The 27,881-nt window shown below is 34.2% G+C and overlaps 3 protein-coding genes across 3 annotated transcripts in view; 2 read left to right on the top strand and 1 right to left on the bottom strand.

The window, feature by feature from the left end:
• The window catches only part of b3glcta (beta 3-glucosyltransferase a), a 397,462-nt gene that overhangs the window by 78,058 nt on the left and 291,523 nt on the right, over positions 1 to 27,881 (top strand). The gene's annotated exons all lie outside the window — the stretch shown is intronic.
• Positions 435 to 24,709, top strand: c4 (complement component 4). The gene is made up of 41 exons (XM_073818463.1): positions 435 to 586; positions 707 to 896; positions 983 to 1,154; positions 1,284 to 1,354; positions 1,443 to 1,528; positions 3,479 to 3,561; positions 3,657 to 3,744; positions 3,818 to 3,923; positions 4,032 to 4,158; positions 4,353 to 4,468; positions 5,381 to 5,554; positions 6,156 to 6,353; positions 7,563 to 7,748; positions 7,835 to 7,978; positions 8,070 to 8,199; positions 8,270 to 8,341; positions 8,427 to 8,627; positions 9,111 to 9,228; positions 10,094 to 10,164; positions 10,256 to 10,395; positions 10,564 to 10,767; positions 12,002 to 12,053; positions 12,144 to 12,227; positions 12,331 to 12,534; positions 12,824 to 12,899; positions 13,003 to 13,159; positions 13,237 to 13,341; positions 13,430 to 13,598; positions 14,602 to 14,789; positions 17,014 to 17,169; positions 17,470 to 17,529; positions 18,784 to 18,874; positions 19,123 to 19,297; positions 19,413 to 19,500; positions 19,888 to 19,962; positions 20,868 to 20,967; positions 21,058 to 21,147; positions 21,527 to 21,619; positions 21,714 to 21,797; positions 23,836 to 23,980; positions 24,074 to 24,709. The coding sequence occupies exons 1-41, from the start codon at positions 525 to 527 to the stop codon at positions 24,213 to 24,215; spliced, it is 5,073 nt and encodes a 1,690-aa protein (XP_073674564.1). The 5' UTR covers positions 435 to 524; the 3' UTR covers positions 24,216 to 24,709.
• trim3a (tripartite motif containing 3a) overlaps positions 24,254 to 27,881 on the bottom strand; it is a 42,199-nt gene continuing 38,571 nt past the window's right edge. Inside the window, exons 10-14 of the mRNA XM_073818243.1 lie at positions 27,844 to 27,880; positions 27,682 to 27,741; positions 27,334 to 27,404; positions 26,935 to 27,075; positions 24,254 to 25,998 (exon numbers count right to left, since the gene is read on the bottom strand). Of these exons, the coding sequence (XP_073674344.1) occupies positions 25,846 to 25,998; positions 26,935 to 27,075; positions 27,334 to 27,404; positions 27,682 to 27,741; positions 27,844 to 27,880 (462 nt within the window). The 3' untranslated portion in view covers positions 24,254 to 25,845. The remainder of the gene's footprint in view (positions 25,999 to 26,934; positions 27,076 to 27,333; positions 27,405 to 27,681; positions 27,742 to 27,843; position 27,881) is intronic.

The following is a 27,881-nucleotide window of genomic DNA, read 5'->3' as shown; positions in this document are numbered from 1 at the left end:
AAGGCTGTAACAGTTCTAGCCATTTATAGTACTTGGAGAACAAGTTATAAAACGTAATTTATTTGTGAAACATGTTGAATCTTCAAAAAGATTTTGATAATACATCAGAGGCTTGAACCCCTAAAGCATGCAGTCACACAATGGCAGAAGAATGTACATAGGCCTACCATTCAGTTCCCTAGTCTGCATAATAATGTCTGACTGAAATATCTAAGAATAAAGCGTTTTATTTATCACGTTGCTAAAATAATAAATATCCATGGCATAAAATAACAGATCTGTTTTAGAGTATTAATTAGACTAGTGTTCTTTCTCATTGCCTTTGCTCTAGACAGCTGCTCCCTGTTACAAACAAGATTTCCTGTAAATCACATGACCATGCTGTTTTTGCCAAGATATGACTTTTTTTCTCTTAGTGTAAAAGACCAATTTTATGAAGGTGGGTAATAGTCCTCCTTCTCTGAGTTAGTAAGTAGGTGATGTTAGTTGCTCTCCTAATGGAATAATCATATTCAAACAACAAGATGATCTGCCCTCTGTTTTTTGCGTTTTTTGTTTTTCTTACAGTGGATGCAAAGAGAACCACGTAAGTACTAGAATTATTAACTACATTTAATATAAATACTTTTTGTTTGCTCCTAACCTAACCTTGCATTTTGTTGTACTATCAGTGTTTTTTATGCATATTTATGCATTTATACTTTAGATGCCTTATTGTTGCTCCAAATATAATTCATCTGGGAGTGGAAGAAACTGTGAGTGTGCAGCTTCATGGAGCAACTAAAGAAACCAGTATGCAGCTATACTTTGCAACCTTGAAAAATACAATTCTGTCAGAAAACAAACATGTCATTCTTAATAAGGACAATGACTACCAGAATGTGGTAAAACTTAAAGTAAGTCTGTTCACTTCTGATTTTCAAAAGTGTTGAAGTGTATTTCTCCACATTAAAATAATGCTTTTCTAACCCATGGACTGTAGGTTGATCCTATCCTGTATAGAAGTGCAGAAGATAAAGATAACTTTGTTCAACTTGCAGCCGAGAGCAGCGATGTCTTCACGGTCACTAGAAAAGCCAGCATCTTTTTGTCAACAAAAAGGGGCTATATTTTCATCCAAACAGACAAGCCAATTTATAATCCAGGAGAAACTGGTATGATAATTTATTTTCTTATTTAGTATAAGAAAATTATATTTTTTTCTTTAACTTTTGTTAAATCTTTATTACTTCCTTACCAGTATATGCTACTTTTGTTAAGTTTCTCTTTATTCTGTTTCTCAGTCAAATACAGAATCTTCACCCTAGACAACTACATGCTCCCCATAAGGGATGAAATCCATGTTCAAATAATTGTAAGTTGTTTCTATCAACAATGAAATGCAAATAATATTCACAATTACCTGAAATGAGCAGGCAATTCATTTATTTTTCTTTTTACAGAACTGCAAAAGTTTAATTGTTTACAATCATATTTTGATTTCTGACCAAATATTGGAAAAAACTATCACTATACCGGAGGTAGAGCTGTAAGTTAACTGCATGAACACTAAATAAACATTAAACAAAGCTAAAACTACAGTAGTGTGAAAAAGTGTTGGCCCCCTTCCTGATTTTCTATTTTTTTTGCATGTTTGCCACACTTTAATGTTTCAGATCATCAAACAAATTTAAATATTAATCAAAGATAACACAAGTAAACAAAACATGAGGTTTTTGAATGAAGTTTTTTTATTATGAAGGGAAACAAAATCCAAACCCACATGGCTCGTGTGGAAAAGTGTTTGCCCCCTAAACTTAATAACTGGTTGGGCCACCCTTAGCAGTAACAACTGCAAACAAACGTTTGCGATAACTTGCAATGAGTTTTGGCCCACTCATCTTGGCAGAATTGTTGTGATTCAGCCACATTGGAGGGTTTTCGAGCATGAACCGCCTTTTTAAGGTCGTGCCACAGCATCTCGATAGGATTCAGGTCAGGACTTTGACTAGGCCACTCCAAAGTTTTCATTTTGTTTTTCTTCAGCCATTCAGAGGTGGATTTGTTGGTGTGTTTTGGATCATTCCCCTTCTGCAGAACCCATGTTCGCTTCAGCTTGAGGTCACGAACAGATTGCCGACATTGTTCTTCAGGATTTTTTTGGTAGACAGCAGAATTTATGGTTCCATTTATCACAGCAAGTCTTCCAGGTCCAGAAGCAGCAAAACAGCCCCAGACCATCACACTATTACCACAATATTTTACTGTTGGAATGATGTTCTTTTTCTGAAATGCTGTGTTACTTTTATGCCAGATGTAATGGGACACACACCCTCCAAAATGTTCAACTTTTGTCTCGTCAGTCCACAGAGTATTTTCCCAAAAGACTTGGGGATCATCACGATGTGTTCTGGCAAAACTGAGACGAGCCTTTATGTTCTTTTTGCTCAGCAGCGGTTTTCGTCTTGGAACTCTGCCATGCAGGCCATTTTTGCCCAGTCTCTTTCTTATGGTGGAGTCAAGAACACTGACCTTAACTGAGGCAAGAGAGGCCTGCAGTTCTTTAGATGTTGTTGTGGGGTATTTTGTGACCTCTTGGATGAGTCGTCGCTGCGCTCCTGGGGTAATTTTGGTCGGCCGGCCACTCCTGGGAAAGTTCACCACTGTTCCATGTTTTACGCCATTTGTGGATAATGGCTCTCACTGTGGTTCGCTGGAGTCCCAAAGCTTTAGAAATGGCTTTATAACCTTTTCCAGACTGATAGATCTCAATTACTTTGTTTCTCATTTGTTCCTGAATTTCTTTGTATCTTAACATGATGTGTAGCTTTTGAGGATCTTTTGGTCTACTTCACTTTGTCAGGCAGGTCCTATTTAAGTGATTGCGAACAGTAATCAGGCCTGGGTGTGGCTAGAAAAACTGAACTCAGGTGTGATAAACACATTTAAATTTGTTTGATGATCTGAAACATTAAAGTGTGACAAACATGCAAAAAAATTTAAAATCAGGAAGGGGGCCAACACTTTTTCACACCACTGTAAATAAAATGTATTTGTATGTATATGTGATAGATTCAAATTTGTATAATCTATTGATTAAATTTTATATAAGCCTTTATAATATGTAATATAAAACTCAGGTGTCCCCAGAATGTCTCCTGAAAGTTTCAGCTCAAAATATCCCTCAGATCATTTTGAAAATGCCTATTTTGAGTTGAAAATCTGACATGTTTGTTTTTTCACATGCTTGCAGAAAAATGCTTACCAAAACAAAGTTACTAGGTTGTCCTTTTTCTCTTTTTCCGGGTTGGTGGATGCACTGGGGACCCAATTGTGGGTCTGACATTCATTATGTCACCTTTAAAACATTGGTTGTTAATATCACATATACAGTATATCCGTATCATACATTTTTATACAATGGGAACCATTATGATATGCCTAAGGCCTTTTGATGGATGTCATTTATATATTCTGTTTAATTTTATTAATCCTACAGGGCAGGAAAATGGAAAATCATTGCGACATATCATAAATACCCTCAATCTAACAGATCATTGGAGTTTGAGGTCAAGGAATACGGTAAGTGTTTTGAAACTAGGTGTGTCTGTTCTAAGAATTCCTATTTATTTCAGCTGTCACTTTAACCCTAAGCAATGGCTTTTCAATCTTTGTAGTTTTGCCCACGTTTGAGGTTACCATTGAGGCTTCACAGCCTTACCATATGTTGAAGAGCAAGTCTTTTCCATTCAAGATTTCTGCTAGGTATGTACACTTCTTTGAGTTTGGTGTTGCTTCAGATTATGCCATGTAACTCATCAGTTTTTGGTATTCACAGATATACTTATGGTAAGGGGGTCAACGGTATAGCATATATTCGATTCGGACTTATTGATGAAAAGGGCGATAGGACATATCTCCCAGGCACTGAAAAGCAGATAGACGTAAGTAAATAAGCATTAACCTTAACATAACTTTCTGATCATTTAAGGAATAAAATGTGTTTGCCATTCTCCGATTTGATTTATATGATGTCTTCTGCTGTTACGTAGGTAACGGATGGTACTGCAGAAACAGAGGTACTCACAGAGGACTTAAAGACAGCATCAGAAAATAACACTCAAGGCCATATAGAGGGATATTATCTTTATATCGCAGTCTCGGTTTTAGAAAAAGCAAGTGAGTCGCCTTAAAAGTAGCCTTATGATTGGATCAGGAAATGTATGCAATCCAAAAAATTTTCTAGTTACCACAAGTGCAAAATTACATCGATGAAATAATGTTTCATCGCATTTATTTGTTTATCCCCAGATGGAATATCTTTAATGATTAAAAATTATATCACAATGAATATTCATCCTTATTTTATGCAGGTGGCAACCTGGAGGAAGCTGAGAGTTCTTCTGTGAAGATTGTGACGTCCCCATATGCTGTTGATCTGTCAAAAACCAAGACGTATTTCACCCCAGGTGGCGTGTTTTCCGTTTTGGTATGTGGCCTAAAGCATTTCCGAACCTGAATCTATTTTTTTGATACTTGAGTGTCTACTGGAGTTGAAATACATGTACAGTTGAGGTCAAAATATGACCCTGTTTTTTTTTTAGTTTACATCCCCTTGATTCTTAATACAGTGTTTTTACCTGAATCTTACCTCATCTGTGTTTTTTGTTTAGTGCTATTTGTTTATGAGTGCCTTGAACAGTTAAACTGCCTGCTGTTCTTCAGAAAAATCCTTCAGGTCCCACAAATTCTTTGGTTTTCGAGTATTTTTGTGTATTTGAACCCTTTCCAACAATGACTGCATGATTTTAAGATCCATCTTTTCACACTGAGGACAACTGAGGGACTCATATGCAACTATTACAGAAGGTTCAAACACTCACTGATGCTCCAGAAGAAAAAAAAAAGCATGCATTAAGAGTGAAAACATTTTGAATTTGAAGGTCAGGGGAAATTTAACTTATTTTGTCTTCTGGGAAACATGTAACTATCTTCTGTAGATTCTGTAGGGCAGTACTAAATAAAAAAATATGATATTTAGGCAAAATAAGCAAATGAATCTCTATTCTGTTCAAATGTTACACCCCCGGCTCTTATTGCATTGTTTTTCTTTCTGGAGCATCAGTGAGCGTTTGAACCTTCTGTAATAGTTGCATATGAGTCCCTCAGTTGTCCTCAGTGTGAAAAGATGGATCTCAAAATCATACAGTCTTTGTTGGAAAGGGTTCAAATACACAAAAATACTGGAAAACTAACGAATTTGTGGGACCTGAAGGATTTTTCTGAAGAACAGCAGGCAGTTTAACTGTTCAGGGGATGTAAACTTTTGACCTAAGTATGTTAGTGCCACACCTGTACATACACACAAAAAGGCTTAGTAATTTCTTCTCCTGTTTTACAGGCCACTGGAACTTATCCAGATGGCAAGAGAGCTCCAAATTTGAAATTTACGGCCACTGTTAAAATAGAAGGATCCCCAGAGCAGATTCTGAAAAGTGAAGGCTTGGGAAATAACATGGGAGAAGTAGCCATGTCTTTTCAGATACCACCACAGGCTGAAAACTTAGCTGTAACGGTAAGATTTCACATGTAATCATTTCGTTATATCCTTATTTCATTCCAAAGTCTAAATTAAAGGAATATTTTACCCAAAAATTAAAGTTTGCTGTCAATTTTCTCACTCTTAGGCCTTCTAAGATGTAGATGAGTTTGTTTCTTCATCAGAACAGGTTTGGAGATATGTAGCATTGCATCACTTGCTCACCAATGGATCCTCTGTAGTGAATGTGTGCGGTCAAAATGAGAGTCCAAACAGCTAATAAAATATTTTTGTAAACAAACAGAATGATTATCCACATGGCTCCAATCCATCAATTTTATTGATAACAAATATTTTGTCAGCTAAAAAGCTGTTTAGAAGGCATTTTATTCTTATGGTTTTATCATCTGTTTGGACTCTCATTCTGACGGCACCCATTCACTGCAGAAGATCCATTGGTGAGCAATTGATGTAATGTTACATTTTTCCAAATCTGTTCCAATAAAGAAACAAACTTATCTACATCTTAGACGGTCTGAGTAAAATTCAGCAAATTTTCTGTTTTGTTTGAATTATTCCTTTAAGGGGCCAGAATATACAATTCATTTCATTTTTAATTTAACTATTATTTTTGCAGGTATTTGCAGAGGGGAAAGACCAGGAAGTAATTCGTAGTGACAACAAGATGACGGCCAGTGCAACTAAAGCTGAAGAACACAGATATCTTAGTTTGGAAGTGACGCATCAGGTCCTACAGCCCGGAGAGGCCTTGAAAGCCACATTACGGGACATTACACCTGAGGGTGCAGAAAAACCTACTTTCATTTACTTCATGGTAAGCAAAATCAGCTCAATGTTTTTTGTGTGTAGTTTTTGCTGCTGTCAATCAATTTAAAAAAGTTAACTAATTAATTACACATTTTTTCTGAAATTAATCGCGATAAATCCCATCTAACAGTTTTTAAATATACTTTTATATTGCAATAATTTCACATTCAATCTTGAAGCAACATAAAGACAGTATATTTTTCTATTTGTTTTAGTGCAGGGCAATGATTAATCGTGATTAATTGCATGCAAAATAAAACCTTTTGTGTACATCATATATGTGTGTGTGTGTGCTGTATATATTTATTATGTACATAAATACACATGCATGTATACACTTAAGAAAAACATGTGGTTTATATATTAAATATATTTATATATAATATAGATTATATGAACATAATATATATGTAAATATTTTCAAAATATATACTGTATGTGTGTTTATATATATATATATATATATATATATATATATATATATATATATATATATATATATATATATATATATATATATATATACACTACCGGTCAAAAGGTTGGGGTCAGTCAATTTTTCTTCTTCTTCTTTTTTTTTGAAAGAAATTAATACTTTTATTTAACAAGGGTGTGTTAAATTGATAAAAAGTGATAGCAAATACTTACATTGTTAGAAAATATTTATATGTTGAATAAATGCTGTTCTTTTAAGCTTTTTATTCATCAAAGAATCCTGAAAAAATATCACAATTTCTAAATAAATACTTTGCAGGGCAACTGTTGCAATATATAATCCAATATAGATCCAATATAGATCATTCTAATAATAAATCAGTATATTAGAATGATTTCTGAAGGATCATGTGACACTTAAGACTGAAGTAATGGCTGATGAAAATTCAGCTTTGCCACCGTGTTAGTATAACGGCTGAAAGGACTGTTAAATTAGTTTTTACTGACATATGGTCTGACAACATCTCATCTGACTGCAGTTCACTATTGTTTTACTGAAGCTCCCTTGTTAACTGTACCTTTCCCGTGCTCAATTAAATAGCACCTGGTGCTGAAGTGAAGTTGGAGTAAATATTTGTAACGCTGTTAAACAAAAAAAAAAAGATCATCTAATGCGCTAACATTGACAGCACTGGTAGTTGTTTTTTTAATTTTTTACCAGAAAGCAATCATTTGTTTTATCGTCAATCTAATGTCTTTAAAATAATTATTTCCCTAACAGGTTTGGAGTAAGGGACAAGTTGTGCAGGTGGGAAGGGTGCCGAGAACCGAAATCACAACAGTCGATGTGAACATCAATGTGGATATGGTGCCTTCTTTTCGCCTGGTCGCCTACTATTTCACACCAAAAGAAAAAATAGTGGCTGACTCAGTTTGGGTCGATGTGAAGGACGTCTGCAAAGGCAAGGTATAACTGATAAACAGTCTTTCAGAATCTAAATCTGGTTTTTAGAATGTGTCCCAGACAAATGCAAAATACCATTATGTGTGCAGGTAGAAATTAAGCCACTGCCTGAGGTAAAACCTGCATCTGAGCTTCAAGTGATAGTCAAAACAGATCCCAACACCAAGGTGGCTCTTGCCGCAGTGGACTCTGCAGTTTATATTCTGAACAAAAACAAACTAGGCCTTCAGACGGTAATACATACAATTTTCTGGATATCCTGTAGACTATGCTAGTGTTTCAGTATTGTTGCTCATAATGGAGATCATTTGTTTTTACCCACAGATGTTTGATTATATGAACTCCTATGACCTGGCCTGCTCGATCGGAGGAGGAGAGGACTCCAGTGCTGTTCTGCAGAGAGCTGGGCTAACTTTCATATGTAACTGTAATATGGAAACACCTTTAGCCCCAGGTAAAATAACTGCTGACATGCTATTTTGTGAATCAGCATGAAAATGTAAACAATTCTTAATTATTTTCAGAGCATAAGTGTTACAACTCGAAACCTCGTGTCAGAAGGGCAGCGGACTATATAAAAAAATATGAAGATGTCGGTAAGATGCATAATTTTGACTTTCTTTGATCGTTCCTTGCATTATTTGTTTTTAATCATGTCAAATAATGATACCATCACCACAGTAAACAGTTTTAAGGGCCGTGAAAGGAAATGCTGTCTTGATGGTGTTCGGCCTAACAAAATGCATATATCCTGTGATGAGCGTCTCAAACGAGTTAAAGAATCGGACAGCTGTAAGAAGGCTTTTAAACAGTGCTGCGAAGCTGCAAATGAGAGGAGGAAGAGGGACAAGTTGGAGAAGAGAAAAGTCAGTCTTGGAAGAGGTACAGAATTTCTTGCATAACTTCTCGGAAAAGGTTTCTTGGACTAAAGCCACATTGGTTGCACAATTTAACACTGATTTTAAGCAAGATACCTTAAAGACCTAAATCAAACCAGACAAAAATTGTGAGTGGGTAGTGAAGCCAGTTTAGTATTTTAATAATAATTATTATTATTAATATTTTATTATCACTATTAATATTATAATAAAAAAAATGTTTAGGGCAAGGGTTTTAATCTATGCTTACCTACATTTCTACGTTCAAAAGCTGAACTTTCTAACTACCCTCGGATTTTGTGCATGTTTCTACCCATTCCCTTATGTTCTGCCCTCATAACACAATGACAGGTGAAGGTAAAACAAAAAGATGTGAAATTGAGCTCAATACAGTACTTGCACACTCTCCCATAAAGGAATAGTCCTGCCACCACAGCTGGAAAAAAATCCTAGGAAACACTGAACCTCTTTGTCTGTTTTTCACTAGATATTGATGACACACTGGACGAAATTGTGATTGATGAGGACGATATCTACATACGTAAATATTTCCCACAGTCATGGATGTGGACAGTCCTTCAAACAGATAGCACTGGCATTATCAGGTCATCCTAAATTATTCTTTTTTTCAGAATAAACAGAATGAATCAGCTCTAACATATTTTTTCTATGCAAATAAACTACCAGTCAAAGGTTTTTGAACAGTAAGATTTGTAATGTCTTTTCAAAGAGGTCTTTTCTGCTTACCAAGTTTGCATTTATATGATCCAAAGTACAGCAAAAACAGTAACATTTTACTATAACGTTATGTTTTAAAATGTAATTTATTCCTGTAATCAAAGCTCCAGTCTTCAAGAAACATTTTTTTATTATTATTCTCATCAATATTTAAAACAGTTGAATACATTTTTTTTCAGGAATCTTTGATGAATAGAAAGATCCAAAGATTTTTTTTAATCTAAAATTATAAGCTTTTGTAATATTTGAATAATTATAGAAATTAATACTTTTATTTAGCAAGGATGCTTTAAATTGATCAAAAGTGAACTGAAGAAGTCATTTATAATGTTACAAAAGATTTCTATTTCAGATAAATGCTGTTCTATTGAACTCTCTATTCATCAAAGAAACCTGAAAAAATTCTACCTAGCTGTTTTCAACATAATAATAATAAATGTTTTTGAGCAGAAAATCAGAATATTAGAATGATATCTGAAAGATCATGTGACTGGAGTAATGAAGCTAAAATTCAGCTTTGAAATCAGACAAATAAATTACAATTTAAAATGTATTCAAGTAGAAAACTATTTTAAATAGTAAAAATATTTCCAAATTTTACTGTTTTGCTGTACTTTGGATCAAACAAATGCAGGCTTGGTGATTAGAAGAGACCTCTTTTAAAAATAATAATTTTTACTGTTCAAAAACTTTTGACTGGTAGTGTACTTATAGTCTTTTGTAAACGTTTAGGCATGATGTTGTCATTCCTGATTCCATAACCACATGGGAAGTCCAGGCTGTGGGCATTTCCCCCACAAAAGGTTGACAGTAACTCAAAATCTTGACAACTTTTCTTGAAAACGTAAAGGTTTTTTTAGCTGTGTATCATTTTGTGTGTTTATGTGTTTTCAGGATTTTGCATTGCAGAACCAAAGCCCCTGAGGGCCTTCAAGGATTTCTTTTTGTCCGTCAACCTTCCATACTCTGTGAAGAGAAATGAGCAGCTTCAGGTCAAAGCTGTGGTGTACAATTACAAGGACGAGAATTTAAGGGTACATTTATTTACATGTCACATTTTAGTTTCATTATGGCTCACTTGGAACCTCCACCGAGGTGTTTTCCGCTGTAAAGCTTCACGGGAAAAATACTAGACAAATTAATCAAGCATGGAAAAAAGAGTGAGAAACAGGAGTGAAATGCCATATCATGTGTCTTTATAGGTAGTAGTGAAAATGGATAAGGTGGAAGGTTTGTGCACTGCTGGTGGGGATGAGGTGAAAGAGGAGGTCATGGTTTCTGGTAACTCAGCAGTGGCTGTGTATTTCACTGTGGTCCCCCTTGTTATCGGAAATATCCCCATCAAAGTGCTGGCTAAAGCCTCAGATTCTGCTAGTGACGGAGTAGAAAAGGATCTCCGTGTGGAGGTAAAGTGTGTTTAAATGGCATACCCAGATTTTACTGCACTTCAGTTCCACATACCTGAGAAACTTAATGAAGTGTTCTTACAGTTGAAGTTAAAAGTTTACATACACCTTGCAGAATCTGCAAACTTTACCAAAACAAGAGGGATCATACAAAATTCATATTATTTTTTATTTAGTACTGACCTGAATAAGATACTTCACATAAGATGTTTACATATAGTCCACAAGAGAAAATAATATTTGAATTTATAAAAATGGCCCCATTCATAAGTTTACATACACTTGATTCTTAATGCTGTGTGGTTACCTGAATGATCCACAGTTTTTGTTTTTGTTTTTTGTTTAGTGATAGTTGAGTTGAGTTCCTTGTTTGTCCTGAACAGTTAAACTGCCCACTGTTCTTTAGAAAAATCCTTTAGGTCCCACAAATTCTGTGGTTTTTCAGCATTTTTGTGTATTGAGCCATTTCCAACAATGACTGTATGGTTTTGAGATCCATCTTTTCACACTGAGGACAACTGAGGGACACATATGCAAGTATTACAGAAGCTTTGAATGCTCACTGATATCCCAGAAGGAAAAACTATGTATTAAAAGCTGGGGGGTGTAAACTTCTGAACAGAATGAAAGAAGATTTTTTTTTATTTTTACTAAATATTTTTTTTTTTCATTTAGTACTTAGTACTTCATTTAGTAGCTACTTCAGAAGCTACAGATACGTACATGTTTCCCAAAAGACAAAATAAGTTAAATTTAGCCTGATCTTCAAATTTAATGCATTTCAACCTTCTGTAATAGTTGCATATGAGTCCCTCAGTTGTCCTCAGTGTGAAAAGATGGATCTTATAATCATACAGTCATTGTTGGAAAGGGTTCAAATACACAAAAATGCTGAAAACCACAGAATTTGTGGGACCTGAAACAAAAAACACAGCTGTGGATCATTCATGTAACAACACAGTATTAAGAATAAAGTGTATGTAAACTTTTAAACAGGGTCATTTTTATAAATTCATCTCTTATTTTCTCTTGTGGACTGTATGTAAACATCTTTTATGTGAAACATCTTATTCAGGTCAGTACTAACATGCATTTTGTATGATCCCTCTTATTTTGGTAAAATAATTAACATTTTGCAGATTCTGCAAGGTGTATGTACACTTTTGACTTCAATTGTATATTCTTCAATTAATTCACTATGACACTGACAAACTTTCTAATCCTTCATGTTTAGGCGGAAGGGGAAATTACCACTATTGACAGAAAGTACAACATTGATCCGAAATGTAAGAATCCACTAGGCTTAAATAATCAGTAGATCTGTTCTTAGGTTTTTCATCACTGTATGAACATTTTTTTTATCTTCTTATGCACAGTGAAGAAATTCGAGATTGATATTCCAGCCCCTGCTGATGAGATCCCTGGTGGGATGGACTCCGAAATCTCTTTGAGTTTAAAAGGTGAGGTGGCATACATACAGTAGATACTGTAGGTAGATAGATTTTCCGCTATCATACTCTTTCATAAGATTTATGATATAGGTAATGAGTTTGTATTTTGCAGGTGGGGTGATGGGTGAGTCGGCAGACAACTGTCTAAACCTTAAAGGTATAGATAAACTCATTCAGCTGCCCACTGGCTGTGCGGAGCAGACTATGGTGAAGATGTCTCCTGCTATTCATGCCATGAGGTACCTGGATACCACCAAACAATGGCTGTCACTGCCAGCTGAACGCAGAGATGAGGCCCAATCCATGATCCAAACCGGTGCGTATCCACACCTGTAGATGATGCAACATGATTAAAAGCTTTACCACTTCTTCATTTTAGAAATTTGGGGTCAGTAAGACTTATTTGAAAGTAGTCTCTTACGCTTACCAAGACTGCATTTATTTGATCCAAAGCACACTAAAACAGTAATATTGTGAAATCTTCAGAACACAAATTAAGATATTTTAGATGAAATCTGAAAGCTTTCACCCTGTATAGACAGCAACGCAACTGACACGTTCAAGGCCCAGAAAGTTAGTAAGGACATTCTTCTTCTCATATCCAGGTTACAACACAGTTCTCACACACAGGAAACAAGATGGCTCTTATGGAGCATTTCTATGGACTCCCAGCAGTATTTGGTTTGTTGTTGGCTCTAGCACAACTGGTAATAGATGGCAAAAGCTATAAGACATGACATATATTTGTGCGAAAGTGTTTATTTTCTATCTAATCTTTTCATAGGCTTACAGCATTTATTGCCAAGGAGCTGACAGAGTCTCGGGACATTATTGATGTGGAAGACTCCTATATTCAGGAGTCCATGTCTTATCTCATATCCAAACAAAAAAGCAGTGGTGCATGGGATGATCCTAATCCACTGTATGATAGAGGAATGAAGGTACAAGGGTGCATTGCTTTTATTTACCAATGATGCTTGCTAACAATGATTAAACAAAAGCTAATATTTACCCTCAGGGCGGAGTTGGACAGGCGAAAAATGATGTCCCCCTAACTGCTTTTGTCCTTATTTCAATGAACCGTGCTTTGAAAGTCTATGATCTGGGAAGTGACACAGAACTGGTAACATATTAACTCTAGTTGCAGAATTCCTCCTCTATTTATTCACTACTGAATAAACAAACCTGTAAAAACCTCTGTTTGTTTGCAGAGAGTAGCAATGGATAAAGCAAAGTTCTACCTAGACGGACAGTGGGATGCTTTGGAAAGTCTCTATTCGCTGGCTATCACAGCTTATGCCTTTTCATTGCATGACCAGGGCAGTGCAGAAGCCCGACAAGCGCATCAAAAGCTAAAAACCATGGCTAATTGTGACAGCAGTCAGTAATTTCCTGCATTTTTACATCTTAGATCTCTTTCTGTTAAAGGATTAGTTCACCTCCAGAATAAAAAATTCTTGATAATTTACTCACGCCCATGTCATTCAAGATGTTCATGTCTTTCTTTCTTTAGTTGAAAAGAAATTAAAATTTTTGACAAAAACATTCCAGGGTTTTCTCCATATAGTGGACTTCAATGGGGATCAACGAGTTGAAGGTCCAAATTGCCATTTCAATGCAGCTTCAAAGGGCTCTACATGATCCCAGCCGAGGAATAAGTGTCTTAACTTGTAAAACAATCGGTCATTTTCAAAAGAAAACTAAAAAAGAAATTAAATGTATATACTTTTTAACCATAAATGCTCTACTTCACTAGATCTGTTATGCGCATCTTCACGCATTGCATAATCATGTTGAAAAACTTTGCGCAGTAAGTTCTTTTCCTGTGCACTTCAGTTCAAAAAGGTAAAAAGGGAAAAAAACTCTATTTCATTTTCTCCTCTAACTTCAAAATTGTCCAACACTGTTGTTTTACCTTTTTTTGTAAAGGGTCAGTACTACTTCCTACGTCACACGTATGTGATTACGTAATGCGTGAGGTTGAGCTAGTGCAAGACGTGCATTTGTGGTTGAAAAGCATGTAAATTTACCAAAGATTGTTGCGTTAAATAAGACCCTTATTCCTCTGCTGGTACCGTGTAGAGCCTTTTGAAGCTGCATTGAAACTGCAATTTGGACCTATTAGCATCGATTGAAGTCCACTATTTGGAAAAAGAATCCTGGAATGTTTTCCTCAAAAACCTTAATTTCTTTTCGACTGAAGAAAGAAAGATATGAACATGGATGACATGGGAGCGAGTAAATCAATAAAAAATTATTTTGGAAGAAGTGAACTAATGCTTTAAGCCATAAAGTACTTAATATAAGCAGATATGTCACAATTTATAAGCTCAGCATCATATGTTTAAATTCTCACAACATCTTTTCTCTTATTTATATGAAGCAAAGTGTTTCTGGAATGCCAAGGTTGGCCGAGGTCAATCAGCAGGTAACGCTGACGCTGAATCTGTGGAGACCACAGCATATGCTTTGCTCACCGCGCTGACTCTGGGTGACAAGGCAAATGCTAAACTTGCTGCAAACTGGCTGACAGAGCAACGCAAGTATGGTGGTGGATTCCAGTCCACACAGGTGGGTTTTGGTCAGTGTTGGGGAGTAAATACACTCTTAAAAATAAAGGTTCTTTATTGGCATCAATGGTTCTATGAAAAACCTTAAACATCCATTGAACCTTTCAAATGGAGAAAAGGTTCTTTTATAGTCGAAAAAGGTTCTTTAGATGTTCTTCAAAATGGTTCTTATAGGAACTGTTTACTGAAAGGTTCTTTGGGGAACCAAAAATGGTTTTTCTATGGCATCACTGCAAAAACACCCTTTTGGAACCTTTACTTTTTAGAGTGAATTAACATGCAATGGAATTATGTAATTTAAAAAAAATAAATTTAAATAAATCTGTTAGTTACTGAATAAAAAAATGTGTAATTAAATTACAGTTACTTACAGTATGAACATATCAACGATTACAAAGGGGGTTACTAAAATATCTATAATATAAATGACTGCTCTAAAATATAAGACAACAATGTTTCAAGAGTTTAGGGCACATATTTATTTGATAACTGTTTTATTTCCTACTTTTTGTATATTGTGTATATAATTTATTTTTTAAGATTAACAGTTTTTTTTTCCAAAGCATTGTTAGATGCCAGTGTTTCCTGTTATAGCTATGCAAAGGTTTGATTTCAAAAACTATATCTTGTTAGAATTGTAAATCTTTATTTAACTTCAGAATGACCTCGAAGTAAAAAGAGGTGCTAAAGTCTGATTTGGTGGTGACTGCGCTTTAAAATTAAATGATTGTGATCTTAATTCAAGTAGTGAAGGATTTTGAAAGTCTGATGGTAATCAATGTTAATTATTACTTTTTTTTTAGAAATTTAAATTTAGAAAAGTAATCAATTGTAGTCAGTTAAATTACTTTAATACTACAGTTAAATACAGTTAAAATACTTTAAAAAAATATTTCTTGAACACCAAATCAGCATATTAGAATGATTTCTGAAGGATAATGTGACACTGAAGACTGGAGTAATGATGCTGAAAATTCAGCTTTGTCATTACAAGAATATAATAAATGTTATAAATATATTAAATTTAGCAAACAGTAATAATTAAATATATTACTGTTTTAATGTATTTTTGATCAAATAAATGCAGCCTTGGTGGAAAAAACAACAAAAAAACATTTTTTTTTTGTTCAATAGTGATAACTAACCATGTACTCAAATACAGACAGCTGTGTTTGTTTTTACAGTGGTGAGGCATAATAATAGTAATAAAAAAAAGTTCAGGTCCAAACTCTCTATTTGATCCCAAAAGCAAACAACAGAAACAGTTTTGGACATGTCACAACTTCTCATGCGAAATACTATTGTGACCTTTTGTAGAGCTGCTTTTAGCTGAATTGAACTTCACACTGTTATTGATCTGAACTGAACCAGCACTAAACTGACTTGAGCTAAATAATGAAACTACTGTCTTTTAGAGTTGCTTTACATTGTTCCACCGTCCCTCTGTGGGACGCACAAGTTTACTTCACCATTTTACAATAAAATCCTAATTTAATCATGACAAACTATATATTGTTGAAAAAGTCTAAGGCTCCTAAATAGATATTAAACCCTTTTTTGTGTTACAAATTATGTAGGAAAAATAATAGATTAATTTATGACAAGAGTGCAGCTCAAAAATCTACTTCATAACAGGGAGTTCTGACCTTTGTCACAAACAGATTTCCTCGTTGCCTTTTTCCCTATCACACTTTAGAAATCATAAGAAATTATATCAGATGAAAACTTAAAATCTCAAAATTCATCCTTTAAAAGCAATTTTAAAATCAGACATTGCATTAACATTGAAAATGGTCATCAAAATCATATAACAAAATGTTTTTGTTCATGAATTATAATAATGTAAGTTTGAATTCTTAATTTTCACATCTCTGTTCAAAAATGGGAGTGACAGATAAGGGGTTAACTTATTTACATTTTTTCCTGTTTATCTCTGTGAAGCAAATTCTATTGTATAAAGTGCTACTGAAATAAAGGTGACTTGACTTGACCTTTTCTGGAACTACAGTAGCCATTTAACCTAAGGCTGCTGTACAAGTACATTTAATACCACTTTCTTAGAACTAAAAAAGCAACATTGACAATGCACAAAGTAAAAATTATAGTTCAAAGGCCAGGTCATTTTGACACATGAGCATTTTAAACTTGCAACCCATTTCTACAGTATTTTGTGTTGGTTTTCCAGCATTAATCCATGTATTTTTATTTTTATTTTTTTTTAACAGGACACAGTCGTAGCCCTTGAGGCTTTGTCGAAATACAGCATGCAGAACAATGATGTAGACGACCTAAATCTAAGGGTGGAAATGTGCCTTGAAAATGGCAAAAAACAAGATTTACACTTGACTAAATCTAATGCACTCACTGCATCAGCTGTTAAGGTAAGAAATAGTATTTAAAAACAATTCTGTTCTATTCCTTAAAGCTGACAAATCGGATAAAAAGTTGGAAAATGTGATTTAAAAAATAATGATGATTCATCCTGCACTGCCCAGATTTTTGTCCAATCAAATCCTCTCTTGAATGAGTAAGCTCCTCCCACAAGTTCCACCTTCAGGTTACTAGAAAGTAACTAGAAAAAACTAAAAAGAAAACATGTTAAAATATGTGATAAAGGTATGCTAGTGTGTGTGGCCTAACAAGTAGAAGACTCTTCACTGTATGTGCATTTGTTTACACAGCTCAGAAATGTTGGTAAAATTTCCCTAAATGTTCAGGGGAAAGGACGTGGAACATTAGCGGTAAGACATTTTTCCCAATTTAATTGAGTTGGCTTGAGAAAGCTACTATTTAATATTAACAACTCCCTACTGAAAAAAAAAAAAAAACAGGTAAAACAACCTAAACTGATTGTCTCCCAGGCTAATATTAAAGTGGTTTTTGCCACCAGGCTAGTCTTAGCTGGTCAAGCTGGAGACCTGCCAAAAGACCAACCAAGCTTAAAGCAGCTAAGACTATGAAACCAGTTTAAGCTGGTTTTAACTAGTTATCAGCTGTTTTTTTCACTTAATCAACTGGTTTTAGCTGGTTATAACTGGAATAGCGTAGAAACATACTAACAACATGCTAGCAACTTTTTAATCAAGCTATAACTTGCTCATGCTAGCAACATGTTGCTAATCCTTCTAGGAACATGCTAGTAATTGCCAATCATGCTTGTAACATGCTAGTCATCATACAATCATGCTACCAATATGTTAGCAACTTGTTAATCATGCTAGAATCATGCTAATAAATTGGTAATCATGCTAGCCACATGCTAGCAAATTGGTAATCATGCTAGCCACATGCTAGTAACATGCTAATCATGCTATAAACAAGTTAACATTTTAGAATCATGCTAGCAACTTGCTAATTTGTTAAATCATGGCAGCGACATGTTAAAGTTTAATTGTTAGCAACATGCTAATTCATGCTAGAATCATTCTAGCAACATGCTGGTAACTTGTTAATCATAACATGCTAATCATGTAGAAACATGCCAGCAACATGTTAGTAACTTTCTAAACATGTTAACCTGTTAGTAACATGCTCGTCATGCTAGAAAAATGCTAGCAACATGTTATTAACTTGCTAATCATGTTAGAATGTGACATGCTAATTCATTTTAAATTTTCATAGCGATGTTAATGTTAAATTGGGTTAGTGACATGCTAATTGATGCTAGTCTCATGCTAGCAACATGTTAGTAACTTAATCATGTTAGAATCATGCTAGCATCATGCTAATTCATGCTAAATCATGCTAGCAGCATGGCTTAACCATCCTAAATCATGGTAGCAACATGCTGATTCATAGTAGAAATGTGTGTGTTCCCATTCTGTCCCAAAATTCAATTTCAACAATTAAATTAAAACTAAGCTTTTCAAAGTTACTTCAAACAAGGCTTTTCAAGCCAACTTCGAAGTTCGTCTGTGAACTGTGCTCATCTAGTTAATTGTTGATCTGTGATGGTTCAGTTTATAGTATTTTGAGTGGCACATTGCTTGTTCCAGGTTGTGCAGACATATAGAACAATGAAGAAGGATGAATCCCACTGTGACCTGTTTGACCTGAGTGTAAAAGTGACAGGAGAGCTGGAATACAGTACGTAAAATATCATGGAATATATTAATTGAGTGCATTGCAGACAGTGTATACATTTAATATAAAAAGTATACATGTACTGCCAGAGAGGATGTTGATTGTTGAAGATTAAAAAGAGTTGCATAGTTCTAGTATTTGAACGAGGGTGACCTCAGGTGGCGAAGAGGAGTAGCAAATGTTACAAACATTCTATAATAATATTTTAGCATAAAATTCATAAGACTACATGTCATTATGCTCTTCTCCAGAAATATACCATAAAGAAGAAGAGCTTGAGGACTATTATAATTACGACAACGATGAGGAGCCAAAAGATGAGCCCATGAGCAGCATAGAATGGTTTGATCTCCGCAGCCGCAGAAAAAGACAAATCTCAGAGGCGCAAAACAAAGAGAAATCCCTCATATATACCGTGTGTGTGGGGTGAGCACAGTAAACGGTCTTTTTTATGCTTATGCATATGAATGTCTAGCAGAATTATGAATACTTGTTTGGCCTCTCTGAAATCAACTATGCCATCTTTTCTGTCTTCACACAGCATGAAAAAGAAGAATACCGTTGGCATGGTCATTGTGGAAATCTCACTTCTAAGTGGACTCATACCAAACACCATGGATTTAGAACGAGTGCATATGCATTTTATTTTATGTATTCATTATTCATGTTTAACAATTAAGAAAAAAACACATTTAAGTTATTTGAATCTCTCTCATATTATGTTATTTTTTTAGGAATAAGCATCAAAATAACAAATAAAAATAAATGTAAAATAATCGAATATAAAATAATAATAATGACAATGCCATCTTAGTCCAAACTTAATAAATTAGAAAAAGTTGTCTTACAGTAAGCACCATATTTTTGGACAGTAGACTATATCAAAGTACCATGCTATTACCATCTTATACCATCACTATACCATGGTATCACCAAATGTAATTTCCTGGCTTTGTTTTGTTACAAATTAATTACTTTTTAAATATCAATGTAATTCTTTTCTTTTTTCTTTACAGCTTACAACGGGCACAGAGAAGTACATCGATCACTATGAAGCCCACCATAATAAAGTCTTTCTTTATTTTGCAAAGGTAACAGAACTATTTCTGTTCAAGTATGTACAGTGGAGTCAAAAGTTTTCATACACCTTGCAGATTCTGCAAAATGTTAATTACTTATTTAGTACTGGCCTGAATAAAATATTTCACATAAAAGATGTTTACATATAGTCCACAAGAGAAAATAATAGTTGAATTTATATAAAAAAATAAATAAATAAAAAAACACCGTTCAAAAGTTTACATACACTTGATTCTTAATTCTGTGTACAACAGTTAAATTGCCCGATGTTCAGAAAAAACCTTCAGGTCCCACAAATTCGTTAGTTTTCCAGTATTTTTGTGTATTTGAACCCTTTCCAACAATGACTGTTTGATTTTGAGATCCATCTTTCCACACTGAGGACAACTGAGGGACTCATATGCAACTATTACAGAAGGTTCAAACACTCACTGATGCTTCCAAAGGAAACGCAATGCATTGGGAGATCAGGGTAAATTTAACTTATTTGGTCTTCTGGGGAACATGTTAGTATCTTCTGTAGCTTCTGAAGGGCAATACTAAATGAAAATATATGATATTCACACAAAATAAGAAAAATGTACACATCTTCATTCTGTTCAAAAGTTTACACCCCCGGCTCTTAATGCAGGGTTTTTCCTTCTGGAGCATCAGTGAGCGTTTGAACCTTCTGTAATAGTTGCATATGAGTCCCTCAGTCCCATACAGTCATTGTTGGAAAGGGTTCAAATACAGAAAAATGCTGAAAAACCAAAGAATCTGTGGGACCTGAAGGATTTTTCTGAAGAACAGCGGGCAAGGGACTCATGAACTACTATCACTAAAGAAAAAAACACAGCTGTTTTTCTTCACTGCTGAATTAAAATAGAAATGCCATTAAGTAGTTAAACTAGTTAAATCAGTATTTATCCAACAGATCGCCGAAAACGAGTGTCTTCAGTTTGGTGCTGATCAGGTTGTTCCCATGGGCCTTGTCCAACCTGCTTCTGCTGTCATCTATGACTATTACAACCCAGGTCATGAAACCCCTGAACCAAATGCTTTGATGACAGCACTTCTGAGTGCTCAACACTGACTAATGCTATTTCTTTGAATGTGTTACACAGAAAAGAGATGTGGCATATTCTATACAGCCCCTCACAAAAGCCCAATGATCTCCAAACTGTGTGACGGGGATGTGTGTACATGTGCAGAAGGTGGGAAAAACTCTAGTGTACTCTGATTTATATATTTGTGTCAGTAATTACTCATCATTCCATACTTGTACAAATTAAGATGTTTTTGATGAAATCTGAGAGCTTTCTGACCCAGCAACATGTTCAAGTTCCAGAAACGTAGTAAGGAAATTGATAAAATTGGCCATGTGACATCAGTGGTTCAACCATGTTATGAAGCTATGAATAAAAGTTCTTGGATTTCATCAAAAATATCTTAGTTTGTCTTTTGAAGATGAACTTATTATGGGTTTGGAACAACATGAGGCTAATGAGAGTAATTAATGACAGAGTTTTCATTTTTGGGTGAACTGACCCCTGGAAATGAGATATCTATTTCATATTTCAAACTTATTTTCAGGTGGTTGTCCAAAGCTGAAAGTCACCTTCAGCAAGGATATGAAAGACAACACCAGGATCACTTATGCATGTTACAGTCCTGCTGTTGATTATGGTGAGAAACTAACTTGAAAGCAACTACTGTACAAATATGTCGTCAATTAAGTCTCAATATACTTTATATATTTTGAATGTGTTCTGTTTCCTAGTCTATGTGATCAAAGTTGTCAACTCAAGCACCGATGATGTTTTTATGTACTACACTACATTAATCACAGATGTGCTTCAGATTGGTAAGTTAGTGTTTTTAATTAAAGCTTTATTATTTATACTGCTGTTTTGAATGCTTAATTTTAATGGGTGAATCCAGTGGTCAAATAATTACTGTAGGCCTATAATAATACTATAAAAAGTTAAAAAGGTTATCTGATTTTGCGCGATTTTCATGTCTCACCTATCAAGATGTTGTCCTGTTCGTAGTGAAAATGATCTCAGAGGACTTTAGTATTGTTATTACTGTAATAATATTACTGTTGTAATGGACTTCTTTTTCTTAGTGGAATTTTTAAGATAATATAAGGTAAAATCATTTTAAAAAAATAATGATTATTATTATAAATTATTATTTTATTAAACTCTATTTCTCATCAATGTATTTTTTACACATATTTCAAAAATTGGCCAAGAAAATATATTTGCTAAAATGTTTTTTTGTTTTGCTCATCAAAGCTGCATTTATTTGATCAAAAACACAGAAAAAATGTTATATTGTGAAATGTTATTACGATGTAAAATAATGTTTTTCTATTTTTAATATAAATTAAAATCTAATTTATTCCTGTAATGCAAAGCTGAATTTTCAGCATCATTACATCAGGAATTCAGGAACCTGTGATACTTTTTTTTCAGGATTCTTTGATGAATAAAGTGAACAGCATTTATTTGAAAATATAAATCTTTTCTAACAATATACGCTACCGTTTAAAAGTTTGGGGTCAGAACATTTCTATTCATACTTCTTTTTTTTTAAGAAATTACTTTTATTCAGCGAGGATGTGTTAAATTGATAAACTGTATTTTTAATTAAATAAATTGCAGCCTTGGTGAGTATAAGTAACTTATATATAGACCATACATTTGAGCCATTTTTGGATATTTTTGAAAGTATATAAAAAAAACCATTTAAAATAGTATATTAAAGAAAACTTACAAAATAATACTATTAAATCAATATAAATCTTTTGATCTCTAGTGGCTATTCAATCCATATTTGAATTTAGCTTAAATGTAGGCTTCTGTAAGATTGGAAATGTATTTTCTTGCCACTGAAATATATATTGGTATATGAAGGTTGAAACTAAATATATACTATGTATTTAAAAGATACACGTCCAATTAAAAGTTTTTGAAATAAGTTTTTTTAAATAAGTCTCTTCTGCTCACAAAGCCTGCATTTATTTGATCTAAAGTACAGCAAACGCAGTAATATTAAATAACTGCTTTCTATCTGAATATATTTTAAAATGTAATTCATTCCTGTGATCAAGCTACATTTTCAGCATCATTACTCCAGTCTTCAGCGTCACATAATCTTTCAGAAATCACTCTAATATGCTGTTCAAGGAACATTTTTTTATTATTATCAATATTTAAAACAGTTGAGTACATTTTTTTCAGAATTCTTTGATGAATAGAAAGATCCAAAGATCAGCATTTATCTGAAATCAAAAGCTTTTGTAACATTTTACACCATTTATACCATTCAAAAGCTTGGAATTCCAATAGAAATTTTGAAATTCTAGAAATTAATACTTTTCCTTTTTAGCAAGGATGCTTTAAATTGATCAAAAGTGATACTTAGCTGTCTCCAACATAATAATAATGAATGTTTTTGAGATTCAAGAATATTCAAGAATATTAGAATGATTTCTGTAAGTGGAGTAATGATGCTAAAAATTTAGCTTTGAAATCACAGGAATAAATTTACATTTTAAAATATATTCAAATAGAAAAAGTTTTTGAAATAGTAAAACTGTTTTTGCTGTACTTTAGATCAAATAAATGCAGGCTTGGTGAGCAGAAGAGACCTATTTCAAAGACAAAAAAATCTTACTATTCAAAAACTTTTGACTGGTGTATTTTGGCCAAAAACAAATATTTCTTGCTCTATGGGATGTGGCGAGTAACCGTAAAGTACAGTCAGCCGGTCATTATTTCAAAATAAACCCTGTAATTGTCAACTGCTTTCAGTAAAACAGTCTGATGAATATATATGTAAATATTCTGTAAAGTACATAATACATTACCAAATCAACACTTTTCCTGTTAAAGGGAAAGACTCTGGTATCCAGAAAGATGTCATGCGTCTGATGATACTGCGCTTGTCTTGTGATGAACTGGAGCTGAAAAATGAAGCCAGCTATCTGATCATGGGGCAGAACGACGCAATCTCAGTGCTCAATAATAAAGGAAAACAGTAAGTTGAAATCTGATGTTTATTGAAAAGACAAAAGGAATGCTAATTGCTCTTTTTGATATTTAAAACACTTTTCTTCTGTCATTTCTAAAGTTTCAGGTATGTTCTGAACAATGACATGTGGCTCGAGAAGATACCAGAAGACAGGCAATGCAAGGCAACCAGAAATAGCGCCGCCTGCCAGCAGCTTAAGGAATTTATTAAACAACACCCCATTCAACGCTGTGACATTTAGAAGTCAAGATGGAAATGAATCACGTACAACATCACGGATTGGCTCGGTAAATCATGTGCTTTTATTTCTAGTGCATACTGACATATAAAGAGACTGTTACAGTTGTTTGGTACATTGGAAACTGTAGCATGTAGCAACTGTTCAATTCAGTTTTTAATGCGTGTTGGCAATACAGTAGATTCACGTTACCCTTCATTCTGTTACATAGTCAAATGGGAAGAATTTGAATACAAAAATCACATTGTCTCTGACATGACATGACCTTTTAAATTTCAGTATCACAATCTGTATCATAAATCATGGGTGCGCTTTTTAGGGGTATTTTTTAGAGATGCTACATTTCTGAGAAATATTCAAGAGTGCATTATTGCAGTTTAAATACTACGTTATACACTGTACAGTTTTATTACAGAATACTGTATTTAGTGGCTTTCGCTCGCACACTTTGTAAAATCAGAATCATGACTCTATATAAAGTACAAATGCTCTCCTGATTCAGAATTCATTGCTTTTGTCTACTTAGCAGTGGGCCAAAATGATCATTTCTAATGCAGTATTTGATTTTTTCATTCATTAGATTACATTCATAGAAAACAAAGAATTAAACAAATTAAAAATAATTTTAAAAACAGTAGTAAATGCTTGGTAAACTATGGCAAGTACCCTGCAAGTTGTTCTTTTATGAATTTGGCAACTTAAAATGCAGCGGTGGCTATGTGACTTCATTTTCCCTTATTTTTGTTCATATTCTCAACGTCTCAATATGACAGATCCACATTCCCTTTAACAACATGGTGACCATCATGTGCGTTAAAAACAAAACAAAAACAAAAACTCAGTTGTACTTCACGAAACGTTAGCTTTGCACACCTTGTGAACTGCAGATAAACAAAACACTTCAACTTAGAAAAATAACAATATACCATTGTGTACAAAATAAATAAACTTGCTTTATAACCTTTTGTCACGTGAATAAAACGCATGCAATATGTCAATTGTGCTCGGTGATATGTAGAAAGCCCATGTACAGGCGTAGCTTTTAAAATCGGAGGCACGATGAACCTACAAAAGCAGTTTTACTAAAGCACATTGACAGCCAGGTTACTTTAATATTGAGCTTCAGCGCACTAAGAGAGAGAGTGGAGCTCCAAATCCATATTACGATCAGATTTACACCGTATGATACAAATGTGTACTCGTGTACAGCTAGTCAATGCACAAAAGGCCAGTTTGATGTGAGAGAGTGGCATCCACAGGTCATACATAAGCTGATCTGCCTAGAAAAAAATCATTTTGTTCCCTGCGATTTAAATGAGGGATCTGTCGAGCAGCTTTTACAGTTAAAGAAAGACACATAGATAGCTGCCCTCAGTCGCTGTTATATACACAGCGGCTGTGTTATTTGCTTGGGTTTGATATACATTCATTTAGGAAGTGGCTGTTAACACAAATCGATGCAAATTGATCAAATAGGGATGCAACATTCATGAAGCCCTGGGTTTGTTCACATCAGCATTAGTTGAATGGCTGGAAATTTGTGTGCAGAGACTTGTGCAAAGGAAAACATGAAATGCCAAAGAAGACTGTTGGAGCTTACAGTATTTGTTAACTCGTGCATCACGCCGAGTCTTTACTGCAGGTATCGGTAGACTTTGAAGCAGTGGTTTCCAGAGTCCGCCACGGCCACGTGGCCATCTGACGTGAGAGCCAGACCCTGCGGACCGTATAAGGGATCCGCCGTAGTGTTGATGTATGATAGGAACGAGCCAGAACTGTCAAACACCTAAGAGACAAGCAACAAAAGATGTAGTACTTTTACTAGTTCAATAACATTACAATTTTTAATGAATTTCTAAAGTGAAAAAAACTTTTTTTTATTTAAATAAAAAAAATTAAGTATAGCTAGGTAGATGAAAGCGCAAAATAAAATAAAATAAAATAGGGCTAAGTGGCTGAAAGTTATTGCAAAAATGTTTTAGATTTTTTAATTAAAATATATAATTATAAAAAAAGCAAGGTAGATAAAAGTCATTGGAAAAAAATTTCAGAAAAGTGAAACAGTTAAAAAAAAACATTTATAATTATGTTATAAAATAAAATAAAAAAATAAAATAAAATAGGGCTAGGTGGCTGAAAGTTATTGCAAACATGTCTTTTTTTATCAAAATACATAATTACATTTTAAGTAAAGAAATAAAATACAGCTAGGTAGATGAAAGCCATTAGGACATTAGGCCACGACTGCCCTGACTTTATTAGATTTATTACTTTATTAGATTTTGTAATAAAATATTGCATATAATTATGTTATCAAATAAAATACATTTCTTAAAATAGGGCTAGGTGGCTGAAAGTTGCAAAATGTCTTATAAAAGTAGATGAGATGTTTTAATTAAAATATATAATTGTGTTAAAAATAAAATGAAATTAAGAAAATAAAATACAGCTAGGTGAATAAAAGTCATTGCGAAAAATGACTAGTTTTTTAAATAAAATGTACTATTATGTTATACGATAAAAAAAGAGCTAGGTGGCTGAAAGCGATTGCAAAAAAGGGTCTCAGTCGTTATTAGTTTTAATCTAAAGCAAAGGAATTTATACATTTTGGATTCCACATCATTTTAGAATTTAAGTACTTAAATGTCAAAATAGCATCACAATAATTAAAGAAACTGCCTAAAAACTAACTAATTTAATGCAAATAAAATCAGAAGCCTACCTGTATCCTACTGTTACCCCAGTCTGCAACAATAATGTTCCCATTGCCATCTACAGCCACACCGGTGGGTGCATTGAACTGGCCGTTCCCTTCACCATGTGAGCCGAATTTAAACAGGAACTCACCATCAGCATTGTAAACCTGCAAGAAGCCATACATCAAAAACAATCCACATTTAAATCCAGGGAAAAAAAGCCCACAAAAACAAACAACGTTGATAAACGAAATCAAAAAAGCATACTTTAAGCTTCACAAAAGCAAAGTTACATTAACATGAAATATTAATTAGAGGCAGAACCCAATAAAAACAGGCAGACAGCAGATCTGGTTAGTGTTTGATGTTAATACATGATGGCACACGGAGAAATGTACACAGTAAAAGAGAAGAGCTCAGCGTACCTTAACAGAATGATTGTGGAAGTCTGTCACAACAATTTCATTCTTGTTGTTTATGGCCACAAAATGGGGACCTTATGACCATAAAAGGAGAAAAACAGAGAGAGAGATTCTCAACATGTTGTTTTGTTTCTAGGGAAATATCCAGCAACACAGAGAACACTTGATTCATGCAACCTCTACCTACTTACAAAAAACGTAGAGTAGCCTCTCTTTATGTGGATAATCAATTATCCTACAAGGCTTGCTATTTCATTTTAAGATGACCATATTCAGTAATCAATAATACAATCTAAATGCACAAAATGAAAGTAATAAATCAACTAAAAATGAATCAAGTTAAATACTCACTGAAGGCAGGGCCAGATTTACTCTGCTTTGGCTCTGTCGGTGTATTTGGAGTACTTTTGTCTGCAGAGAAGGAGAAAGCAGCATCTGATCAAAACCTGATCTGGCTAGAAATTAAATGCTGAAGACAAGAAGAACAGATAAAATAACAGATAGAGATATTACCTGTAAATTGCCTCTCCGATGTTCCTTTGGCACCAAAT

The sequence above is a fragment of the Garra rufa genome, chromosome 14 (assembly GCF_049309525.1).
Source record: "Garra rufa chromosome 14, GarRuf1.0, whole genome shotgun sequence".
NCBI lineage: Eukaryota > Metazoa > Chordata > Actinopteri > Cypriniformes > Cyprinidae > Garra > Garra rufa.
The sequence above is the reverse complement of the archived record's forward strand: the minus strand, read 5'-3'. Positions and strand labels throughout refer to the sequence as shown.

Excerpts from the sequence above, each read along its gene's own strand:
- c4 (XM_073818463.1), top strand. The coding sequence starts at position 525 with ATGATCTGCCCTCTGTTTTTTGCGTTTTTTGTTTTTCTTACAGTGGAT. Across the intron at positions 4,469-5,380 it reads GTGGCGTGTTTTCCGTTTTG|GCCACTGGAACTTATCCAGA; the intron begins GTATGTGGCCTA and ends CCTGTTTTACAG. Across the intron at positions 13,599-14,601 it reads CATGGCTAATTGTGACAGCA|CAAAGTGTTTCTGGAATGCC; the intron begins GTCAGTAATTTC and ends ATTTATATGAAG.